This window comes from Bombus vancouverensis, chromosome 5 (genome assembly GCF_051014615.1).
Source record: "Bombus vancouverensis nearcticus chromosome 5, iyBomVanc1_principal, whole genome shotgun sequence".
Taxonomy (NCBI): Eukaryota; Metazoa; Arthropoda; class Insecta; order Hymenoptera; family Apidae; genus Bombus; species Bombus vancouverensis.
The window spans coordinates 14,736,893-14,756,240 of record NC_134915.1 but is presented as its reverse complement, the minus strand read 5'-3'; the positions used below and the strand labels follow the sequence as shown (position 1 = coordinate 14,756,240).

Below are 19,348 nucleotides of genomic sequence, written 5' to 3'. Positions count from 1 at the left end.
GAATGTACAATAGTCTTCGACTTAATGTTCTGAAATCATAGAAATCATATTTCCATAACTTTATATTCAAATATTTCCTCTCTATTCAGAAACTTCTCACGTGATCTACGTTGCAGAAAATATTCCATATAAATAAAATAAGTAATTGAAAACGAAAGAAGTACAATACCTTTGATTAAGCTATGTTGAACGTTGTGTAGGTGGATGTTGCTGATCCAGCATTCCCTAGAGCGACGGCGTATTGGTGGTTCGGGTGCAGATCAGCCAACAAGGGAACGTTAGGTAATGTCCAATGGCTTCACGAAAATCCCGAAGATATATTTCCGCATGCTGGCATCCTCACGCCCGATGATGGTGACCATGATAGTGACGACGATGAGGTCGGAGACATCATTTTAGATGCAGGTACTAAAGCTTCATTCGAGTCAAACCAGATTCTTACCTCGTCACAGAGAAGTTTCACAGTATCCACTTCACTATAATCAGGGTACTATTTTATGTGAAAATGTATATACGTAGAAATTGAAACATTATAATAAACTCTAAAGTTTCTTTCCAAATTAAAATTCAGATTATAGTTATTTGAAAAAAGTTTCAAATATTATTATACATATTCTCAATAGATTAAAATGTAAATATATTTCGTTTGTTGTATCCAATTTACAGTTATCATAGTTTGATATTTTTCCAAAATTATTTATATTTAATTATAACTAGTTGATGATATGAATAGATTTATGATGTGGATAGTTGAAACTTCGAACTTATATCACTGCCATATATGGACTTAAAGCTGTGATAATTAAACTGTGAATACATAAAAGCAGAAAAGACGAGGATACAGCGTTTGGTGTCTCGAACACCTGGCTATTACATACTTAGGGCTTCTAATCATCGAAGAAATTTGTGCATACAATAAAGTATAACGAACACAGTTTCACAATTCAAAATGAAAAAATATTTTATCGAAAGTATAACATAAATCATTATTCAACAGCTGAGTTTTTATAGAGGTCTTTCACCATTCAAGAGATCAAAATATAATATAACATACCATAGAATATTTCGCAACTTATGTTTCAATCCATAGCCTTACAATTTAAAGTCACACTCGTTACTTATTCTTTCATTTTATTCGCAAATTATAATTCAAATACACAGATCTTATCCATAAATATTACGACAATTGGTTAAAATGTAAATTATAAGCGATAGATACATAGATAAAAGCGAACACGAATATTTCGACGTTCATAAATTTGCACAAACTTCTTCGATGAATATGATATTTAAGAATATGGTGGTCATTTTAATTTGGGTATTTCATGGTGGTAGTACTAACATTAAAATCGAATAATAATCCAAGTTGGTATAACCAAATATCATTGGATCTGCGACATCATGGTACATACAACATATGATTAATCTGCTAACAAATAAAAGTAAGATCGCTTTAATACATCGTAAATTATTCATTTTTACTAACTTTTCATTAAATCATATTTACACACTGATAGAAATACTAGCATTTTTTAGTTATTGTTTTAACAATAACGAAATATATACATTGCTACTTTAAGATTTTTATAAATATTAATGCAACAGTAATTTTATTAAAAAGTAATTATAAAACACAAATCTAATAAAATTTATTTCCAAAATGTAATAAAATACTGTAGATCCTAAATTTAAAAAAAAATCAGTTTTTGTTATGACAAACATCTTTTTATTATCAGGAAGTTCAATTTTTATTGTCAAAAATTAAATTATTTTATTTCTATCACTGTGCAAAATTATCATTTAGTTTCACTCCTTTAAACTTAGGATGACTTCTATAAACTGTGGGTTAACCCTACAATTGACAGTTATTTAAATTCCCGCGAGATTCAATTACATTTTATTAAATCTGATAAAATTTACATTAAACATCAGAGTAAAACAACAACATTGATTAAATATTACTTCCTCTAAATAAACAACAAACAAATAAAAATGTAATTCAATAATTAATAAACTTCATTAAGATACCGGAAGTCATCCTAAAGTTTTATCCACGCACGAATACATTTCCTATAGTCCCAAACTTTAAACAAATTGTTATATAAGAAAATCATTTCGTGAATTATATCCGCGTGCTTTCCGAAGCCCAGAGTATTTACTAGCCAGGCGGATAAAAATGAGGTTTTATATACCCGTTAAAAACATCAAATAAAAGAAATAGAGAAAATAGTACCTTTATGCCGGAAAAGGAGTAAATATCGTGAAATATCGTCTGTCACCGTCACCGGACCCAGTTTGCTGGAAACAGTAAATATTACAATATTAAGCTTTCCCTACTTGTCACATTTCTCTTTCTCCTATTACTATTTTGTTGCTTATTCACGTCAGTGCATTTGTCCGCATATTAATTCTACTTTACTTATTTAGTCAAGTACCTTCTTTCTTTATATATCTTCTTCTTTTACCTATTTTATATCTCGTACATTCTTATTCCAATTCAAACTTGAATCAATTGGTGTATCATATTACCTAACACTCACACCATTCTCTTTTTCATTGAATATTTTGTCTCCGCACATCTTTTGTTTCACTAACATTTTTAGCAGTTTTACTATTTGAAACAGAAGTAACGCTGTTTTCAATTGCTTCTAGCCACATGAAAAGCTATGCAAAACGATTTATTAATGTTGCTTTCAACAGCTTTAAACAATTTTACGGATAAAATAGTACTCACCGAACTCTTAAATCAGGCCTGTCAACATCAACTCTAGGCGCCAAAACACTCTTTCTGTTTTATTTCTGTTACTATAATAATGGCTGTCATGAAATGTATACGCGCGAAATTTTAAACGCAAAGTGAGAGAAAGTGTGAAGAGCTCCATCTGTAGACAGGCCTGTGAAATTAAGTCACTTTGTCGCATGATAATACAATCATAATAATGCACGAATTTTTCGCGAAGGATGTATCACAGCACGAACACATAAGAATATACGTGTGTTAATACGCACGCATAATAAAAGCACGAATCTCTGCGTAAGCGTTTAAAACAAACAAGTGCATGATAAAACTATACGGAGGATGGTTACGTTGTTTGGAACTTAATCTATCGTAGGACAGTATCTCCTCCTTTCCCTCTCTGTGACTAAGAAATGAATCTACCCTCCCGCCAAAGAATCCTTATTTCCATTTCCTATACTTTTTTCTTTTTTCCTTTGAAATTGTTTCCGTATTTCTACACACAGATACACACCACACATGCACGTTCTTTTGTTGATCTCTTATACACGTACACAAGTATCTGCACGAGTATTGTGCTTTTAGTTCTAATAATTTTGTTTTACACGAAATCATTTGGTATAGGGCATGTTGTATTCTCGTTTCCTTTTGCACCAACCTTATTTTTTATTTTCGGGTTGATTTCTTTTGGTAAAGTCTATGTGGAAGTTGCTATATTTAACGCTCTGCATTCTATAATGTTTATTCTTATAGTATACTTTTTTCTAAAAGATAAGATTAAGAATAAGAAATGTAAGATTTCCTTATCTTCTTTTAATGAAATTTGAAGGATTAAAATTCTATATAAAAAGTAGATTATTGAAACAAAGAAAATATATATATGTTAGAAGTAAATATTAATTTAAAATTAATTTATCTTAATTCGTAAAGATTTTTGTGCATGAAAGGATAGAGTCGTTCACTTTTTATAAATATTACTATATTTATAAATATCCTGTAACGTAAAATAAATTTATACTGTTATAACATCAGTAATTTTAATGAACTTTTTTGGATAAATTTATATTTGCCTTTTTTGGAAATTGCATAACTACTTCATATAAGTAAAAATAAATATTACAAAATTTATAATTAGCAGAGTGAGTAGCTTTCCATTACAAGATTTGTTTTCAATTAAGTTATATTTATTACAGCTATCAGAGTTTCTTCATTTTAAATAATTTCTCCAACACCTTCGATTTTTGTTAAAGCACAGTTTTTGTTTAACACAAAAAGTGCAAATTACAATTTATTCCCTCAATGTTAATCCTGAATGATAGTATACCACAATTTTCAAATACAAATTTTTAAAAGGATAAATTTCCAAAAGCACAAAAATCTTGAGACTTAATGAACGATCTCATGTATTGATAACTTACTAAATAGAAAATGCACTGTCGAAATTGGCTATTCGACAGCATATGATGCTGAAAAATTTCGAGGCGAACGAATACAGGGATTGCGTTTTACGCACGGTGACGAGCAGTCACAGTCCCATTAACCCGAGAAAAACTCGCTTTTCCAGAAGACAACAATCTGCACTCCGAATCGCGCGGGTTCGGAAAAAAGTGAACGGACGAGAATGAAAACTTGTTCGTTCGAGGAATCTCTCGTTGAGTCGTAAACTCGGGTTAGAAGGCAACAAAATGGGACAACAAATTTTCAAGGGAAAAATATCGTAAAATCGGGATTGCGAGACAGGCGCAGGGACAGCCGTTCCGAAAATTGCCGATTGCCGCCTTATATTATAAGTTCCAAACAACAACAACAGCCTGCAATTACGTAGCCTACGTTCGACTTCTGTTGTTTCGAATAAAAAAAGCTGCGCAAAACGTGTTCGATGCGGTGAACCATCCGATCAGCGATGATTCTCTTAGCTTGCATTAGATCCTCTTCTACGATTTTTATAAAATTCGACAGGCGAAACGGACGAGCAGCTAGTCACGTCTTCCAATCAGGATGCGGACTCTGCGGCGGGAAACGTTTCCACGGCAACGTCGATATCGTGGTATCTTCCGTTCAGTTTGATGACCATGATCTTCGCTAAAATTGTTGCCACTACGTAAAAGATAGGGACGATTTATTTGTTGAAGATCATATAAAGCAATGGGATCATCAACGATGGGAAGTCCAGTATAGTTAATTAATCACACGGACCATTAAAATGGGGAAAGTGAGACTCAAAGTGTGTCGTACACGAAAAATGGAAACTGTGCCAAAAAAATGGCATTGTGCTAATCGGCGCTCATGAATCGTGGGTGATAATCATTTTAGGTCAACGAACGTGTTGAAGCGAGATTCCGTTCGTTACTATGTATTTTAATCTCTCATAGAACAATCATTCCAATTGAAGCAACGTTGCGCATCTACAATAGTTGTTTAAAAAAAGTTTGCTTCACTCTAGATAATAAGTATTCTGCGCAGCATGTTTTATAAGATGTGATAAGATTTTACACTTTGTTAATCGATCGTTTCGACGCATCTTACAAGACATGCTATATATATGTAAAATACACAAAACAACATGTAACATATGTTTATACATAATATTTTAAGTCACATGCAATATTATGTCATCAAACCTTTTACACTGCCTATTTATTCTTTATTCGTACATCGTGATTTGTATAAACATTAATGTTGAAGGCACTTATTTTGCGCGTCCATGCAGTACATATAGGTTTAAAAAAGAACTGAGATATGCTGGAACATGACAAATAGCAAATAAAGATAGCAGTCAATTGGTTTCTTCACTGACAGTATTATGAGTATTATAGAGTTTTCATTATTTCCTATAAGAATGTAAATATATACTTCTCAGAATGTAAGGAAACAACGCAAAGAATTCTGAAAACATCTAAAAACCTTAAAATAATGACTTTGTAACTTGCTGTATTAATAAGTGTAATAAGAAAGCTATGAAAACATCTATAGTACTCATGTTAAATGACTGTATCAAAAAAATATTTATCTTCCGTACAAGTGCCTTAAAATGTTCTGAAAATATTATAGTAAATTGCATCTTTCTTTTATAAGTTTCTATTAATTTGTTACTATTGTTGATTAATTAACAGCAATCCCTATAATTTTCTTTTTTTTTCACTTATGTAACAGATTTTCTCTAAACAACTTTCTGTATTTTGTTTTATTATGTAATAGGACTATAATAAATAATGTTGATGATAGTTACATATTAATTCCAAATGATAATGTTATGAATATGAGATTTAATGCAATATCTTGAAAACAACAATTTTTATTATTTTGAAAAGAATAATCATTTGTATTGTGCTTCAAAACCAAAATGATATGAAAGGCAATTATGTATAATGTGTGTATATGCACTTTATAAAATACATGTACGTTATGTATTGTAAATACCTTTTAACACATAACTATTCTGTGTATATTAGTTAAATATTTAGCTTAAAATTTAGAAAAAATTAGTTTAAAAGATATTAAATATCGCAATAAAAATATAAACAGTATTTACAAATCATAGTGTACGTGTATCTTTATAGTAATTAATGACATTACCATGTTTCTTTACATTCTAAGAAAGGTTTTCATAATTTTGTTACAAATAAATAATTAAGTACTTAAGAATGACCTAGCATTTAAGGAGAAATAAAGCACAAAACGCCTTGTACAGTTTTTTAATACTTGTTAAATAAATTGCTTTTTCAAAGAAATACGTATAAAAATTTTATATTATGATTGTGTTTGAAACATTTAAATGTTTAATATATTTACACAAATGAAACGTACATTTGATGCAATATAATGTACAAGGCCTTTGTTCGTATTGGATGTTTTGTCAGGGCACCGAAATGATTCATATTGAAACTTGCCACATTGTGCTATGTCCTGACATTGTACAGTATCAATAAAGAAAACATACGTTTGTTTTAACTAACGCTTATTTTAAAAAGTTAATAAAATATCTGATCATTACCAAATTATTTTTATTAGTTAATACTTTACATCAAAGAATAGAAATTTTAATAAAAAAATATATAAAGTAATATATATCAAACAAAATTTTATTAAGACCTTTCCTTCCCCTCCACTTTAATTAAACTTTTATCTAAGGTAGTTTTATATGTTAAAAGTTTTGAATATTTCTTAAGAAGGTTTTTCCAAGATTGTGTGACATCAGATAATTTTAAATTATTCCATATAAAATCTCTTCCGCGATCTGCAATCTTTTTTGACATTTCGTCATTATCTATTGCAAACTGTATTAATTCTCTGTAAATGCAGATAAAAATATTAATATTATATAAAAGACGTTACTGTTAGCAATGAAAAGTAGACAGCAACATACCCTAATACTGTTTGATTAGCATCCTTGGAAACAGGAATATAGTGTATCCAAGGTATCATTGCATTATAATAAAATTCAGTCCACTCATCTCCAACATGAAATACTAAGGACCGACACAAAAATAAATGTTTATGTCTAAATGATGCTGCAACACCTCGATAATTGAATAAGTACTTGTATTTACAATGAGCTTCCAGAGAAACTTCAGAAGCAGGAGCTGCATATAATGTATCCTACAATGACATACAAAATTATTTTATTCATATAATTATATAAAGATAGAAGTTAAAAATTATTACTTCATTAGATTTCCATGCTTGATTTTTTGTATATTGAGCATCTACTAAGTTTGGTTTCTTGCGACTTAATAATATTAAATTATCACGTTCTGAACTTGTTCTGGAACCCCGAAAGAATGCTTTATTTTCTTTTTCCTCCCACAATGTGTTTTTACTAGCTTTATCTAAAGATACACGGTGTTCATCCCATCTTCCAAGACCACGAGGATACAAAGAAATTGCAGGTCCACCTTCCCAAAACGCCCATGCTGGATATGTAATATCATAGTATTCTGGAGTCTAGAAATATATTTCACAACACTCAAAATTTTTCATTAATAAAATATAAAAGTTCTAAATAGATTTAAAAAATAAATTTTGTTTACCTTACTAAACGAAAAAATAGGTAATGGACCTCCAAAATGTTTACTTGATTGAGGATAATCTCTTACATTTATAACTAAATCCATATCTGTTAATCCAGGAGCAAGTTTTAAAAGAAAATGTTCTATTCCAGAACATCTTGAAGGAAACATACAATCCTTTTGCCTATATAATTTTCCTTGTATTATTTGATAAACAGTTCCTCTATAAAAAATATAAACTTTATTTTAGAAAATATTTATTATGTAATGTACAGTTATCATACCTACCTGGTTTTTGCAATATTTATTAAATCCTTACTTATACCTTTCTTCTTGAAAGGTTTTAAATCATTTATAATGATATCTTTATAACAGCCATTGTTTGTATTATTACAAATTTTGTAATTCTTTTGTGCTTCTTCAATTGCATTATAATACTTAATATATTGCTTATTTAAATCTATTAAAAGAAGAAATTGATGAAAAAGGTATTAAACAAAATTCATCAAACATTCTATACATAAATACCTTTCTTATAAATATTATCCTCTTTTTTTTCAATACAATCTTCCGGATTATCAATAGGACAATATTGCTCTTCACAGTAAACTACCCAAAAAATGGTTATTAAAAAAATATAACTTAATACTAACGTGTTCATTATAAGAAAGCGGCATGACAATTTTTGAATAAAATATAAATGATGCTTACAAGCATCTGGTTGAGACTAGTGACATCTACAAGGATCAGAACTTACATACTATTGCATGACATCCACGCATTAATAAAATTCTTAATCCAAATTTTAAAAGTTTCTTAATATTAGCTTTAATAACATCAATTTTCAATCATAATGGAAATTAAAGGGCAGGGAAATGAAAATAGACAAATACAATATATGTTTTTATTAAAATTTTATTAAATAAAAATATATTTATGGTTGTTCACCAGTAGGCATAGATTTTATAATATCAGAATTTCCAGGGTCAGTAATAGAAAGAGTACATACACGGAAGTATTTTCCACATGCAGTACCTAATTCTATATTATTTCCTATATAGTGATGCACACCTGTCTTCGCCAACATAGCATAGTACTCTATCTCTGATTTCCTGTTAAACAAACAAAATAAACACTTATCATTTTTAAGTTAAAATAGATATAGGATGTCTCTGCACTTACAAGCAGAGATGTGAGACTACTCCGTAGGACTCCCACTATGAGCATATAGATCAATATTGCTCTGTAATTATTGAAGGAGTACTACATCTCAGTCTCACCTTAGAGGTGCAGCATTATTCGCTATGATGACCAATTTTGCCTTCCCTTGCCGAAGGGACTTCAAGGTCTGCTTGTAACCCAAGACATATTTCCCTGATTTCATAACCAGTGCCAATCTGGAGTTGATACCCTCCTGGGACTTTTTCTGTTAACAAATAGGGACAAATATATATTTAATAGAATCATAACCTCTATAAAACATCAATACTATTAAAAAATTGCTTGCCTATATTAAAGAAGAATTCGTTGGATCAAAATGATATAAAAGCAAACTAGTAAATTTACTTTTTATACCTATGCGTTATTATATTATATTTTAATTATACTAATATTTTGAAATAAAAAATAATTTTAACATGTGCTTCGAAAATTGAATAGTACACGTGTGCTATTGAGAAAATATTTACCTGTTTTTTTTGTGCCACCATATTTACTATTTAATGAAAGCTAATGCTGAAACAAATATTTAAATACATTTAGTGAAATTTTGCTGTATATTTTTTATGTATTATTATAAAATATTAAAATATTTTTGCACTACCTTCCCAGCACGCTTAATGCCACAGAACACGGTATACGTGAAAGAGGCGGAGGTTGAAAATTTTACAGCGCACTTGAATCAGATTACCAACTATCACGAAATATAAATTATATAGAGTGGTGTTTCCATTGCATAATATTTTGTTGCCTTATGTTCATTTCCATGTATAATATTAAATCTGGTAATATGTATAATTAATATATGTTTTGCAGTAAAAGATTAAAAAAGTACATAATATAAGTATAGGTACATAATATAATTATAGGAAAAATATCAGAAAAATATAATAGAAATATAGCGAATTAGACTAGATAAATTTTAATCTGCAAAACCATAGAATTATTTATTATTATTATGATTAACAATTGCTAACTCGATTCACACTTTCTTTGTTTTATTTTATTAAATTAGTTATTTGTGAACATTATAACAGCCTTACAAATGCACTCTCTATAGTTATGAACTTTCGTATCTTTATTTAAAATGTAATGAATAATCATAAACAGTTTAATTTATTTTATTAATAAATTAATTATAGAATTATATTAATAAACTAACTACAACTTTAAAAATCTGAAAGAAAATATATTTCAGTAGAAAATATTTTACTTTAAGAGAACAATGTAATCAATACAGACATAACGTAACAAAAAGAAAATTGCAATGAGTATTTTTCAGTAAATATGATAACAGAGAAACGCAAATGAAATATTGCAGGTATTATCAAGTATCAAATGTTATCGCGAGTGGGATTCCTCATATGACTTGAATCTTCTCTATAAATAAATATACATACGAGTTAATACTATTACATTTTGTATACACTTATAATAGAGGGGCAAATCCCGCGGCTTTTTCTTTTATAAATTTTGCACTCATATGCAATTTTTTAATAATAATTTCATCTGTTTATCATAAGCTATTTTTAATCATATATACATCTTATTAGACTATTTCTAATGAATCTTTCTATATGTCTATTATAAAAATAATCGTTTATATCTTTAATTTTGCAGTTTAAACATAAAATTTGCGGAAGATTCGCACTGGACATGCGAGATTAGCGTCTCGGTTCCCCTGACGACCAGGGCAGAGTGGGAAAAGCTCGTTCTGCTCGCGATTAAAGTGTGAACAACACTTATCAAAAGAAGTGGTAATATTGTATTTACGTGTCACCTTTTTTATCAGGCTTAGTTTGTACAGATGGTGTCAAATAATTGACGTTTTGACGTTGTCCGCGCTCTATTGTTTCTATGTAATGCTACGTGGAGTTATAAACATATGCTTTCGTCTAAAATACAATATTATTACATATTTTAACAGAAAAAATATGTAATAATATTATTAAAGAAACATAAATTGGAAAAAGAAAAAGAATTTTTACTTGACAATATTTTTTATTAATGTACTATGTGTAACAAATTTAATATAATGTGAAGGATGTATGAAAGTGTTTTTGTAAAAGCTATAGACAATGAATTTCTGTTTTATGTTTCAGAAATATCTTTGGAATGGAGCTTAAATGTAAAGTACAAACTTACGACTGGGGAAGATATGGTATTGACAGTATTGTTGCAACCTTAATAAAATCTTCTAATTCAGATTTTGTACTGGATGAAAAGAGACCATATGCTGAACTGTGGATAGGTACTCATCCCAATGGTCCTTCATATATGAAAGATTTGAATATATCTTTGGAAGAATACATAAAACAGAATACTAATGTGTTAGGAAATGATGCTCAAAAAGTATTTGGTCATCATTTGCCATTTCTTTTTAAAGTGTTATCTGTGAATAAAGCATTATCTATCCAAGCACATCCAGATAAGGTATATATATGTACATATACATGTACATATATAAGTATTATTATACTAGTATATACTATATAAGTACATATATAATTACTCAATGTTAAATATCATATTTCAATACAGGAAAAAGCAAGAAAACTGAATCAACAACATCCCACTATTTACAAAGATGCAAATCATAAACCAGAACTTGCAATAGCATTAACGCCTTTTGAGGCTCTTTGTGGCTTCCGTCCAATCAGAGAGATACAAGAGTTTTTAAAAATTTTACCCGAATTACGTGCTGTAATAGGAGAAGATAAAGTACTTAAATTTATGACAACAGGTGAAGCAGACAATACAGAATCTTTGAAAACATGTTTTCATAGTCTCATGACCTGTGATCCTGGATTAATTGCATTGCAACTTAGAAAATTACTTGACAGACTATCCAATTTGGGTAATTTTTGTTATTTAAAATATTTATAATTATTTATTCATAAATAAAAATGGTGATTTCCTTTAGATGAATCATTAAGACAAACTTTACATGCTAGTTTACTGGAAAGACTGTATTCAGATTATCCAGGAGATGTAGGATGTTTTGGCATTTATTTTTTTAATTTTATAACTATGCAGCCTGGTGAGGCTATATATCTTGGACCAAATGAACCACATGCATATCTTTCTGGTGGTCAGCATTCTACATTATGTTTTATATTATGTTATCTTTAAAATTTAAGATGATTTGCATAAACATAATTTGAAACCATATTTATAGATTGTGTGGAATGTATGGCATGCTCTGATAATGTGGTGCGTGCAGGATTGACTCCTAAACTAAAAGATGTGCCAACATTAGTTGAAATGTTAAGATATATTTGTGAACCAATTTCTGCAAAAAGATTTCAACCTTCTCGAGAGGACGAATGTACCGAAGTATTTCGTCCACCTGTAGTAGATTTTGCTGTTGCTAAAATAACAGTAAGTCCCTCTATACAAGATTATCCATCAATTATTAAATGTATAAAAAGTATTATTTTTTTAGATTCCTCCTGGAAGAGCTTCGTATAATATAATTCCAAGAAGTACAGCGAGCGTTTTAATAATCATAAATGGAAAGGGTGAAATTTCACCGTCGAAGATTCTTTATCGGGGTTCAGTTGTATTTATTCCAGCGGATGAAAAAATTGGAATTAAAGTTTTATGTGGATGTCATCCAATGTTGATGTTTCAAGCCTTCGTTAATGTTTAAAGAATTATCGGATACTTAGAAAGAAATGTGATGAAAGGAAATGATAAATTTGCACGCACAAAGTATTAATGCACTTTTGGATGCTTCTTAGTTGAAAACTAAAACTGTTGATCTTCAAATTTTATCGATAGTTATGAGCAGTTGAAAGATTTAAAAAATTATTGAACATTGTTCTCAATATCATTCTTCTTAATAGAAATGTGTTTTTCAGAGTAAAGCATTTCATAGTTTATATTAAATGCTAGAAAATAGAGTTAATGTCTGAATATGATGCTTTCATTACTATACTATGAGTGCATAAAACTAGGGACATCTTTATTGGAAGCATTTATTATTTATAATTCCTGCCATGATATGTATTATAATGCATTTTAACTATTAAGTGATATTTTTCGTATTAAGTACTATTTTTATAGATAAAGAAAATTGTTACCTCACTTTTTTCGAATTGAAGAAAGGTATACCAATTTATACAGTAACGTAGCTAAATATTATTTTTTTATTTTAAAGCACATATTTTATAATTGCATTATTTACGACAATGTAGTAAATATAACTATACTATCCATTCCGATAACAGAAGGCTATGTGCAATCAACTCTAGTCAGTTTATGTCAACTAGTATTTTCTTATTCTTATTACATACATAAGTTTGTTTTGCTTGTATACTATGTAAAATACACACATTTAAACAACTAAACCATCAGTGAAATCAACATTTAATAATTATCATTGTATAATGCCTTATTTAAAGAAAAAAATATTTGTTTGTACTTATCATAAATGAAGTGATAATAATTAACTATATTATTTTTTAAGTATTTTAATGTTCGTATACAATATGTTGTCTTTTATGTACAATTTTAGAAATATTTATAAATCTTGTAACAATTACCTATTTAAATAATGTAATGCATTCTTCTTGTATAAAGTATAAATATACACTCTATAAATTTACAATTTTCTCCTAATGTAATAAAAAAATTGTAATATTTATTAAAACATGGTTCATTCAATTTTCGACCATTTACATTAAAAAAATAAACGAACAATTAATTTTATATATAGTCTCAAATATGTATATATTGATACAATGGAATAAAGACAGTGTAAATATACATCTAAAAAAATGTGTTCAAACATTGTTAATTTCGCACAGCCTCAGATGTCAAGTAGTGTAAAATACTTCATTTTAAATTTTATTCTAATACTTTAAATACTTTTAACTTCAATCGTCATCTGATTCATCAGCTTTTTTCTGACTGCCTTCGAATTTCTCTTCCTCTTTATAATGCCGGTATTCTGGTTTTAATTCCCACATATTTCTGTGAGGGTTCTTTAGATTATAATTACAAACTTCATTCAATATTTCCTTTAAATACACCTAATAGAATAAAATAAATGAATAAATAATTAATTGTTATATGATATTGTCATCCATAAATATATATTAATATATTCATGTAATATTATTAAAAAAATATTTACAATTGGTTGCCTTGTAATCTTTACAAGATCTCTTATATTATAATATTGATGTTTTTCAAATGCAGCAAACAACATGTCCAATACTGCATCTTTATCATCTCTCATCTTTTTACCTTCTGCCTTCTTCTTCTCTGCATATTCAATCTATAAAATGATTGATAACAAAGATTATTTACATAATACATATACAAATACACTTTAAATGTTTCATTAAAGTACTTACGTTGTGCTTGTGATCAGAAACAGGTTTGAAATTCTGGACTACCCTATCTAATTGCTGAACTTGTCTTTGTGGTACAGAAGCTCTTTTAATACTTTGTAATTTTAATTTCATGTAACAATTATCAGCTAAAAATAATACGCATAAATGTGTAAATTATACAGAGCTTAAAGTATTTGAAATATTTTAAGATATTTTTACCATATGGACGACATTCTAATTTTTGTACAATCCTTCCTTCCATATAGAGTTTTTCAGTTTCAGGAACTATAGAATCTGAACTACTTGAAGCTGTAAAAAATATGAATTTATCAACCACATTGATATACAATTCTCAAATCTCAAATAATTCTTTGCAATAACTTACGTGTAACATGAGAGAATACACCTAACATTTGTTTCGTTACTGTTGTAACATCTAATCTATGCTGTTTTGGAATTTCTTCTTCTCCAGGTTCTTTTAAAGCTAACACTGCTTCTGACAATCTAAGTGATACTTCTGCTTTCTGACCAGGATTTCTAATAAGACATACAAGATTTAACATATTTTGAAAGTGAGATTTTGAAATACTATTACTGGAAACATACTTAGTTATCTTTAATTTGCCAACTTCTATATTGCCAGGTGCTTTCTCCCATTTATTTGCTATGTATTTAGGTACTTTGACAAGCCACACGCCTCTTCCAGCATTACTTAAATCTAATTCTTTTTCTGTATGTGACATATTTGTAGACATGATTTCTTTTTTGATGGAATTGTTATATCAAGAATTAAGTACTGTATTGTGAAATAAATAAAATTGTATTTACACAATACGTTTATATTTCGTGAATTTTACAAAAGTATTATATTTATAAAATGTACAGTAACAAGTTTCAATTACTCTAATTCCTCAATAAACTGAAGAACTAAATGATTATTCAATTTAGGAATACAATGATTGTTACTCCTCTTGACTTCGTCCGTACACGACTAGACTGTTACAAGATACAAATGCACATGAACAAATGTTACACGGCAGCTCCATCTATCGGACTGGATTTGTGCTGTGTACGTGCCTCAACATCAGGTATTCATTGTCCGAAGGAACCATTGGCATATTTTACTGTCAGATACCTCTATGGGTATTTCCTTTAATGAGGGTCATACTATTGTTCCATACCTTTGTTAGAAGAAGCGCCCGTCCCGTTGACCGCGGCTACGTTCGGCGGCTGATGGTCGCTTTGAGCCCAACCAATCGCCAACAAGTACAATTGGGCAGAATGACGGCAAATTGTTTAGTTACAACTGTAAACTTTAATTACAATCTTACGGATTTTCCCGAAGTTTCAGAGGGGAAGCTCCGGTGTCCTTTCATCTCCGACATATTTATTTCGTCCAGGACCTGCTAAAGGACTGATCAGTAAGGTATCAGTGCACAGGCACGTTTCTCTTACCAAATGCAGGGGAAAAAACTGTGCGTATAGTTCGGCGGTAATTTGTGGAGCGTATTTTTGGCTGAATTTCTCCTATGTTCATTTTACCATCTCCCTTTTCATTTCTGTCGTGAATCGTAGTCATGGATGGCTGATATCTTTACCACGGGTCACGCATGTCATATAAAACACAAAGTATCAATTGACGCACGCTCGAGTTTGCACATTCTCGAGGACTTTTGTATAGGCTATCCTATACCTTCTTTGTACTTTTATAGGAAAATTTATTTCCATTGGTTCCAATTAAAATCACTATTGTACCAAATCAATAACGTCTATACCTCGTCAGTGGTGATATGACCTATCTATGCACATGTGTTGACACACATATGTATGATGCATCTGTCCAATTTACACAGAGTATCCGTTCCACCTAGGGTTTGTGTTACACGAATAAAAATTGCGTAAATAAAGTCAGTACAAAAGAAAAGATATTGAATCATACATAAAATCTAGAGACGAGATGTAAAACCGAAAGCTCGTCCAAAGTCGAAAGGCACAGACTAAGCAATAATAAATAAATAAAGTAATAAAATCTACCGCATAAAAAAGAGACTCGCATATAAAAGTGCCGCGTAAATTGAGGGACAGGTATATGTCAGTATGCCATCATGCACTGTGTCACACATGTGCGAAATGCTTCCTATATCTGTCGCCATGTTGATCCTTTTTGGCTTCACTTGGCAAACGCTTTCCTCTAGTGAATATCCGAGCCTGTATATATGATCGCGGGTTAAACAGTGACGATATCATTGTATCTAATAAAATTGAACAATGTTATAAATATTTGTTTGCTATGTAATTATATGTAACTATACAACAACTGTACTGTATGTAACTATACAAGTGAATTTTTTTTAATAATTTAATACCGAACGATTACATCTATCATTTACAGTAATGCAATTTGTATTTTCGCTCTCATCTAGATAACATTTTTTTAACAATAAATTTGTAAATTGAACATAGGTACATGAAATACCAACCTTAAAGTACGAAACATATAGTGTGATGTGTGTTTGCATTTTGTTGTAATGGTTGTCAAATTTCTTGTATATGCTAAATTGAGAAATAAAAAAGATATTATCAAGAAATAACACCTCAAAAGGTTAACAAAGCTACTTTAAAATTACAGTTGAGACCATTAAATATTGTTGTTATTACTATTTAATAAAATTTAAGTTAGAAAGACATACAGAGGAGATTAACAATACAGCATGACATTACCTGGGATTGGAGTCTTTGGTACAGGAAGTATTGTTAGAGTAATTATTCCCTTTCTAAGAGAGAAAGGCTTTAGAATTGAAGCTATATGGGGACGTACACTGGCAGAAGTGTCAGAAGTTGCAACAGATCTTGAAATACCATTTCATACTAGTCGAATTGACGATGTACTCCTCAGGAAGGATGTTGATTTAATATTTATCATGTGCTCTCCTAGCTTACATGCACAAATTGCGGTAAAGGCATTAGGGATAGGAAAACATGTCGTGTGTGATAAACCTGCAGGTTTAAGTCAAAGCGAATCATTAAAAATGGTGCGAGCTGCACAATATTATCCTTCTTTAATAAGTATTGTTAATCATAGTTTAAGATTTTTACCAGCATTTGTTCACATGAAGAAAGCTTTAGAAGAAGGATATTTAAATGGTCCTGTAAATGTAATAGAAGTTAGAGTACATATGGGCAGTTTATTACACAATGGTTAGAATATTATATTTTGTACATCAAATTATTAAAATATTTGTCAAATACAGTTTTCTTTCTAATTATAGGATACGATTGGTTGTGTGATGATACAATGGGAGGAGGAATTTTAGCCTTAGTTGGAAGTCATGTAATCGATCTAATTTTTCATTTAATTGGTCAACGTGCTTCAAGAGTACATGCTGTAGTCCGGACTTTCACGCAAACTACAAAACATATAAATGGAATTAGACACGTTACATCACCAGATTTCTGCAGTTTCCAAATGGAATTAAGTGGTGGCACATTGGTAACAGCAACATTGAGTAATCATTTACAAGGGCAGCTTTCTCAAGAAGTATTAATATGTGGAGGTGGTAATCATCTTCTTGCACGTGGTGGAGATTTGCATGGTTGTCGTAATGGACAAGAAGAAATATTATATCATGATACAGATGATTTACAAGATATATCATTTCCCATTGCTGACTCTATTCCAAGACCATATATCAAAGGATTAAGAAAAATGATCACTGCACTAAGAGAAGCTTTCCAATCTGTTGAAGATAAAAAGGGTTGGATAAAAGAACCAGTATTTTCTGCATCATCTTTTGAAGATGGTTTATATGTACAAGCAGTTATTGATGCATTGAGACAGAGTAATAAACGAAGAGAATGGGTAAAAGTTAATATTTTAACAGAAGAACCAGACCCAAATCCTCTATTAAGTGCAGCTGTTAGAGCTACAGCTATATCAATATAAAGTGGACATTATCTAAAAGTTCTAAAATTAAGTAAAGACTTTTGACACTCAAAAAATCATAAGTTTACTCATGAGTTAACTTATAACTTTATAAATGTATAGTATTACTATTTACAAGGCAGCTCGAAAAATAATGTAAACCAAATTACTGGACTATAAATTTTAATTAAACATCTTATTTAGTACAAAAATTCAAAATATATTTTATAGTGTAAATATGTGCATGACTATGTACAGTATATTTTGAAAATGTTATAGTATTGTTTGTACTTCAGTAGAGATATCTAACTTATGAATAATATTTATTAAGAACTATGTGTAAATCATAACAATATTTATTTATATATTAACGAAAATATTTATATTTGCATAATTAAGCAATATAGAGAAATAAATTTTATTGTAAATAACAGTTTCTAATTTTTAGTAATTTATTGTATTTTTTCATTGCTTATTTTATATTTTATACAATGTGATACATTATAAATGATTAAATTATAAATATATGTAATTTGTAATACAATTATGACTTTTACAAATTTCAATCATTACCTTCTATATATTTGTAATATTTACAATATACATATAATTTATATGCAAATTATATGTATATATATGCAAGATAAAAGCAAGGTAGATCGCTTAAAACCGTCGGTTACACAATTATGTATTAACAAATGCAATTTTTAAATAATTTTGAATTAGCTCACTCTACATACGTTTGTATAGAAGTAAAATAGTTATATATATACATATATTTATTTGTAGATTTAATATGAAGAGGTAACTAAATAATTCTATTTATTATTTTTATTACTCAATAGAATATAAATTTAATCACTCACTAAATTCAGCTTGTTTTTCTTTAATAGAATACGCTCAATTTTGTGAGTAATTAAATGTAAAATTATGCACGTGTATCTGCTAATTATATGCTAATTCAAATAATAACTTTAAACTTCGTATATATTTCAAATCTCTTCAAATGTAAATTTAATTTATGTATATAAAAACGAATCTTTCATAGACCAGTTATTTAATTTCATTTAATTGCACACACGTACATTTATTATTTATATTTGATAAATTATTGTGACTA

At 29.3% G+C, this 19,348-nt stretch overlaps 6 protein-coding genes across 16 annotated transcripts in view; 3 read left to right on the top strand and 3 right to left on the bottom strand.

Annotated features, from left to right (window-relative positions):
* LOC117158980 (Matrix metalloproteinase 1) overlaps positions 1-6,688 on the top strand; it is a 40,098-nt gene extending 33,410 nt beyond the window's left edge. The window contains exons 9-10 of one of the 4 annotated variants that reach the window (XM_033338417.2): positions 201-282; positions 4,697-6,688. In XM_033338417.2, the coding sequence (XP_033194308.1) occupies positions 201-282; positions 4,697-4,842 (228 nt within the window). In that variant the 3' untranslated portion in view covers positions 4,843-6,688. Of the gene's footprint in view, positions 1-200; positions 406-4,301 lie in introns of all 4 variants that reach the window. The other 3 variants (XM_033338415.2, XM_033338418.2, XM_033338416.2) reach the window with 3 other exon arrangements.
* Positions 6,689-6,721: 33 nt separating this feature from the next.
* On the bottom strand, positions 6,722-8,460 carry LOC117158981 (O-glucosyltransferase rumi homolog). The gene is made up of 6 exons (XM_033338420.2): positions 8,275-8,460; positions 8,035-8,206; positions 7,768-7,969; positions 7,403-7,681; positions 7,104-7,336; positions 6,722-7,027 (listed from the first exon to the last, which is right to left on the bottom strand). The coding sequence occupies exons 1-6, from the start codon at positions 8,405-8,407 to the stop codon at positions 6,823-6,825; spliced, it is 1,224 nt and encodes a 407-aa protein (XP_033194311.1). The 5' UTR covers positions 8,408-8,460; the 3' UTR covers positions 6,722-6,822.
* Positions 8,461-8,643: 183 nt separating this feature from the next.
* On the bottom strand, positions 8,644-9,674 carry RpL30 (ribosomal protein L30). 2 transcript variants are annotated; one of them, XM_033338464.2, is made up of 4 exons: positions 9,569-9,674; positions 9,435-9,480; positions 9,027-9,172; positions 8,644-8,858 (listed from the first exon to the last, which is right to left on the bottom strand). In XM_033338464.2, the coding sequence occupies exons 2-4, from the start codon at positions 9,453-9,455 to the stop codon at positions 8,681-8,683; spliced, it is 345 nt and encodes a 114-aa protein (XP_033194355.1). In that variant the 5' UTR covers positions 9,456-9,480; positions 9,569-9,674; the 3' UTR covers positions 8,644-8,680. The 2 variants fall into 2 exon arrangements, with proteins under 2 accessions (XP_033194355.1, XP_076474799.1); XM_076618684.1 differs by having other exon boundaries at positions 9,027-9,177; positions 9,439-9,480; positions 9,569-9,664.
* Positions 9,675-10,564: 890 nt separating this feature from the next.
* On the top strand, positions 10,565-12,882 carry Mpi (mannose phosphate isomerase). 4 transcript variants are annotated; one of them, XM_033338406.2, is made up of 6 exons: positions 10,565-10,721; positions 11,067-11,397; positions 11,506-11,821; positions 11,888-12,055; positions 12,143-12,345; positions 12,396-12,581. In XM_033338406.2, exons 2-6 carry the CDS (start codon positions 11,080-11,082, stop codon positions 12,438-12,440), a joined length of 1,050 nt encoding a protein of 349 aa, XP_033194297.1. In that variant the 5' UTR covers positions 10,565-10,721; positions 11,067-11,079; the 3' UTR covers positions 12,441-12,581. The 4 variants fall into 4 exon arrangements, with proteins under 4 accessions (XP_033194297.1, XP_033194294.1, XP_033194296.1 ...); XM_033338403.2 differs by having other exon boundaries at positions 10,566-10,721; positions 12,410-12,882; XM_033338405.2 differs by lacking the exon at positions 10,565-10,721 and adding an exon at positions 10,728-10,823 and having other exon boundaries at positions 12,410-12,882.
* Positions 12,883-13,423: 541 nt separating this feature from the next.
* TfIIFbeta (transcription factor TFIIFbeta) lies at positions 13,424-16,397 on the bottom strand. 4 transcript variants are annotated; one of them, XM_076618573.1, is made up of 7 exons: positions 16,246-16,397; positions 14,913-16,173; positions 14,692-14,843; positions 14,526-14,615; positions 14,328-14,452; positions 14,105-14,248; positions 13,424-14,000 (listed from the first exon to the last, which is right to left on the bottom strand). In XM_076618573.1, the coding sequence occupies exons 2-7, from the start codon at positions 15,059-15,061 to the stop codon at positions 13,845-13,847; spliced, it is 816 nt and encodes a 271-aa protein (XP_076474688.1). In that variant the 5' UTR covers positions 15,062-16,173; positions 16,246-16,397; the 3' UTR covers positions 13,424-13,844. The 4 variants fall into 4 exon arrangements, with proteins under 4 accessions (XP_076474688.1, XP_076474691.1, XP_076474689.1 ...); XM_076618576.1 differs by lacking the exon at positions 16,246-16,397 and having other exon boundaries at positions 14,913-15,898; positions 16,000-16,151; XM_076618574.1 differs by lacking the exon at positions 16,246-16,397 and having other exon boundaries at positions 14,913-15,712; positions 15,762-16,115.
* A 140-nt stretch (positions 16,398-16,537) lies between these two features.
* On the top strand, positions 16,538-18,642 carry LOC117158974 (glucose-fructose oxidoreductase domain-containing protein 1). The gene is made up of 2 exons (XM_033338407.2): positions 16,538-17,504; positions 17,576-18,642. The coding sequence occupies exons 1-2, from the start codon at positions 17,018-17,020 to the stop codon at positions 18,247-18,249; spliced, it is 1,161 nt and encodes a 386-aa protein (XP_033194298.1). The 5' UTR covers positions 16,538-17,017; the 3' UTR covers positions 18,250-18,642.
* Positions 18,643-19,348: the final 706 nt, after the last annotated feature.

Excerpts from the sequence above, each read along its gene's own strand:
- LOC117158981 (XM_033338420.2), bottom strand. The coding sequence starts at position 8,407 with ATGAACACGTTAGTATTAAGTTATATTTTTTTAATAACCATTTTTTGG. Across the intron at positions 7,970-8,034 it reads ATAAATATTGCAAAAACCAG|AGGAACTGTTTATCAAATAA; the intron begins GTAGGTATGATA and ends TATTTTTTATAG. Across the intron at positions 7,028-7,103 it reads GCTAATCAAACAGTATTAGG|AGAATTAATACAGTTTGCAA; the intron begins GTATGTTGCTGT and ends CTGCATTTACAG.
- RpL30 (XM_033338464.2), bottom strand. The coding sequence starts at position 9,455 with ATGGTGGCACAAAAAAAACAG. Across the intron at positions 9,173-9,434 it reads TGGTGGCACAAAAAAAACAG|AAAAAGTCCCAGGAGGGTAT; the intron begins GTAAATATTTTC and ends ATTTGTTAACAG. Across the intron at positions 8,859-9,026 it reads AATAATGCTGCACCTCTAAG|GAAATCAGAGATAGAGTACT; the intron begins GTGAGACTGAGA and ends TTTGTTTAACAG.
- Mpi (XM_033338403.2), top strand. The coding sequence starts at position 11,080 with ATGGAGCTTAAATGTAAAGTACAAACTTACGACTGGGGAAGATATGGT. Across the intron at positions 11,822-11,887 it reads TGACAGACTATCCAATTTGG|ATGAATCATTAAGACAAACT; the intron begins GTAATTTTTGTT and ends GATTTCCTTTAG. Across the intron at positions 12,056-12,142 it reads ACATGCATATCTTTCTGGTG|ATTGTGTGGAATGTATGGCA; the intron begins GTCAGCATTCTA and ends CCATATTTATAG.
- TfIIFbeta (XM_076618573.1), bottom strand. The coding sequence starts at position 15,061 with ATGTCTACAAATATGTCACATACAGAAAAAGAATTAGATTTAAGTAAT. Across the intron at positions 14,844-14,912 it reads GGCAAATTAAAGATAACTAA|AAATCCTGGTCAGAAAGCAG; the intron begins GTATGTTTCCAG and ends ATGTCTTATTAG. Across the intron at positions 14,249-14,327 it reads TTTCTGATCACAAGCACAAC|ATTGAATATGCAGAGAAGAA; the intron begins GTAAGTACTTTA and ends ATCATTTTATAG.
- LOC117158974 (XM_033338407.2), top strand. The coding sequence starts at position 17,018 with ATGACATTACCTGGGATTGGAGTCTTTGGTACAGGAAGTATTGTTAGA. Across the intron at positions 17,505-17,575 it reads GGGCAGTTTATTACACAATG|GATACGATTGGTTGTGTGAT; the intron begins GTTAGAATATTA and ends TTCTAATTATAG.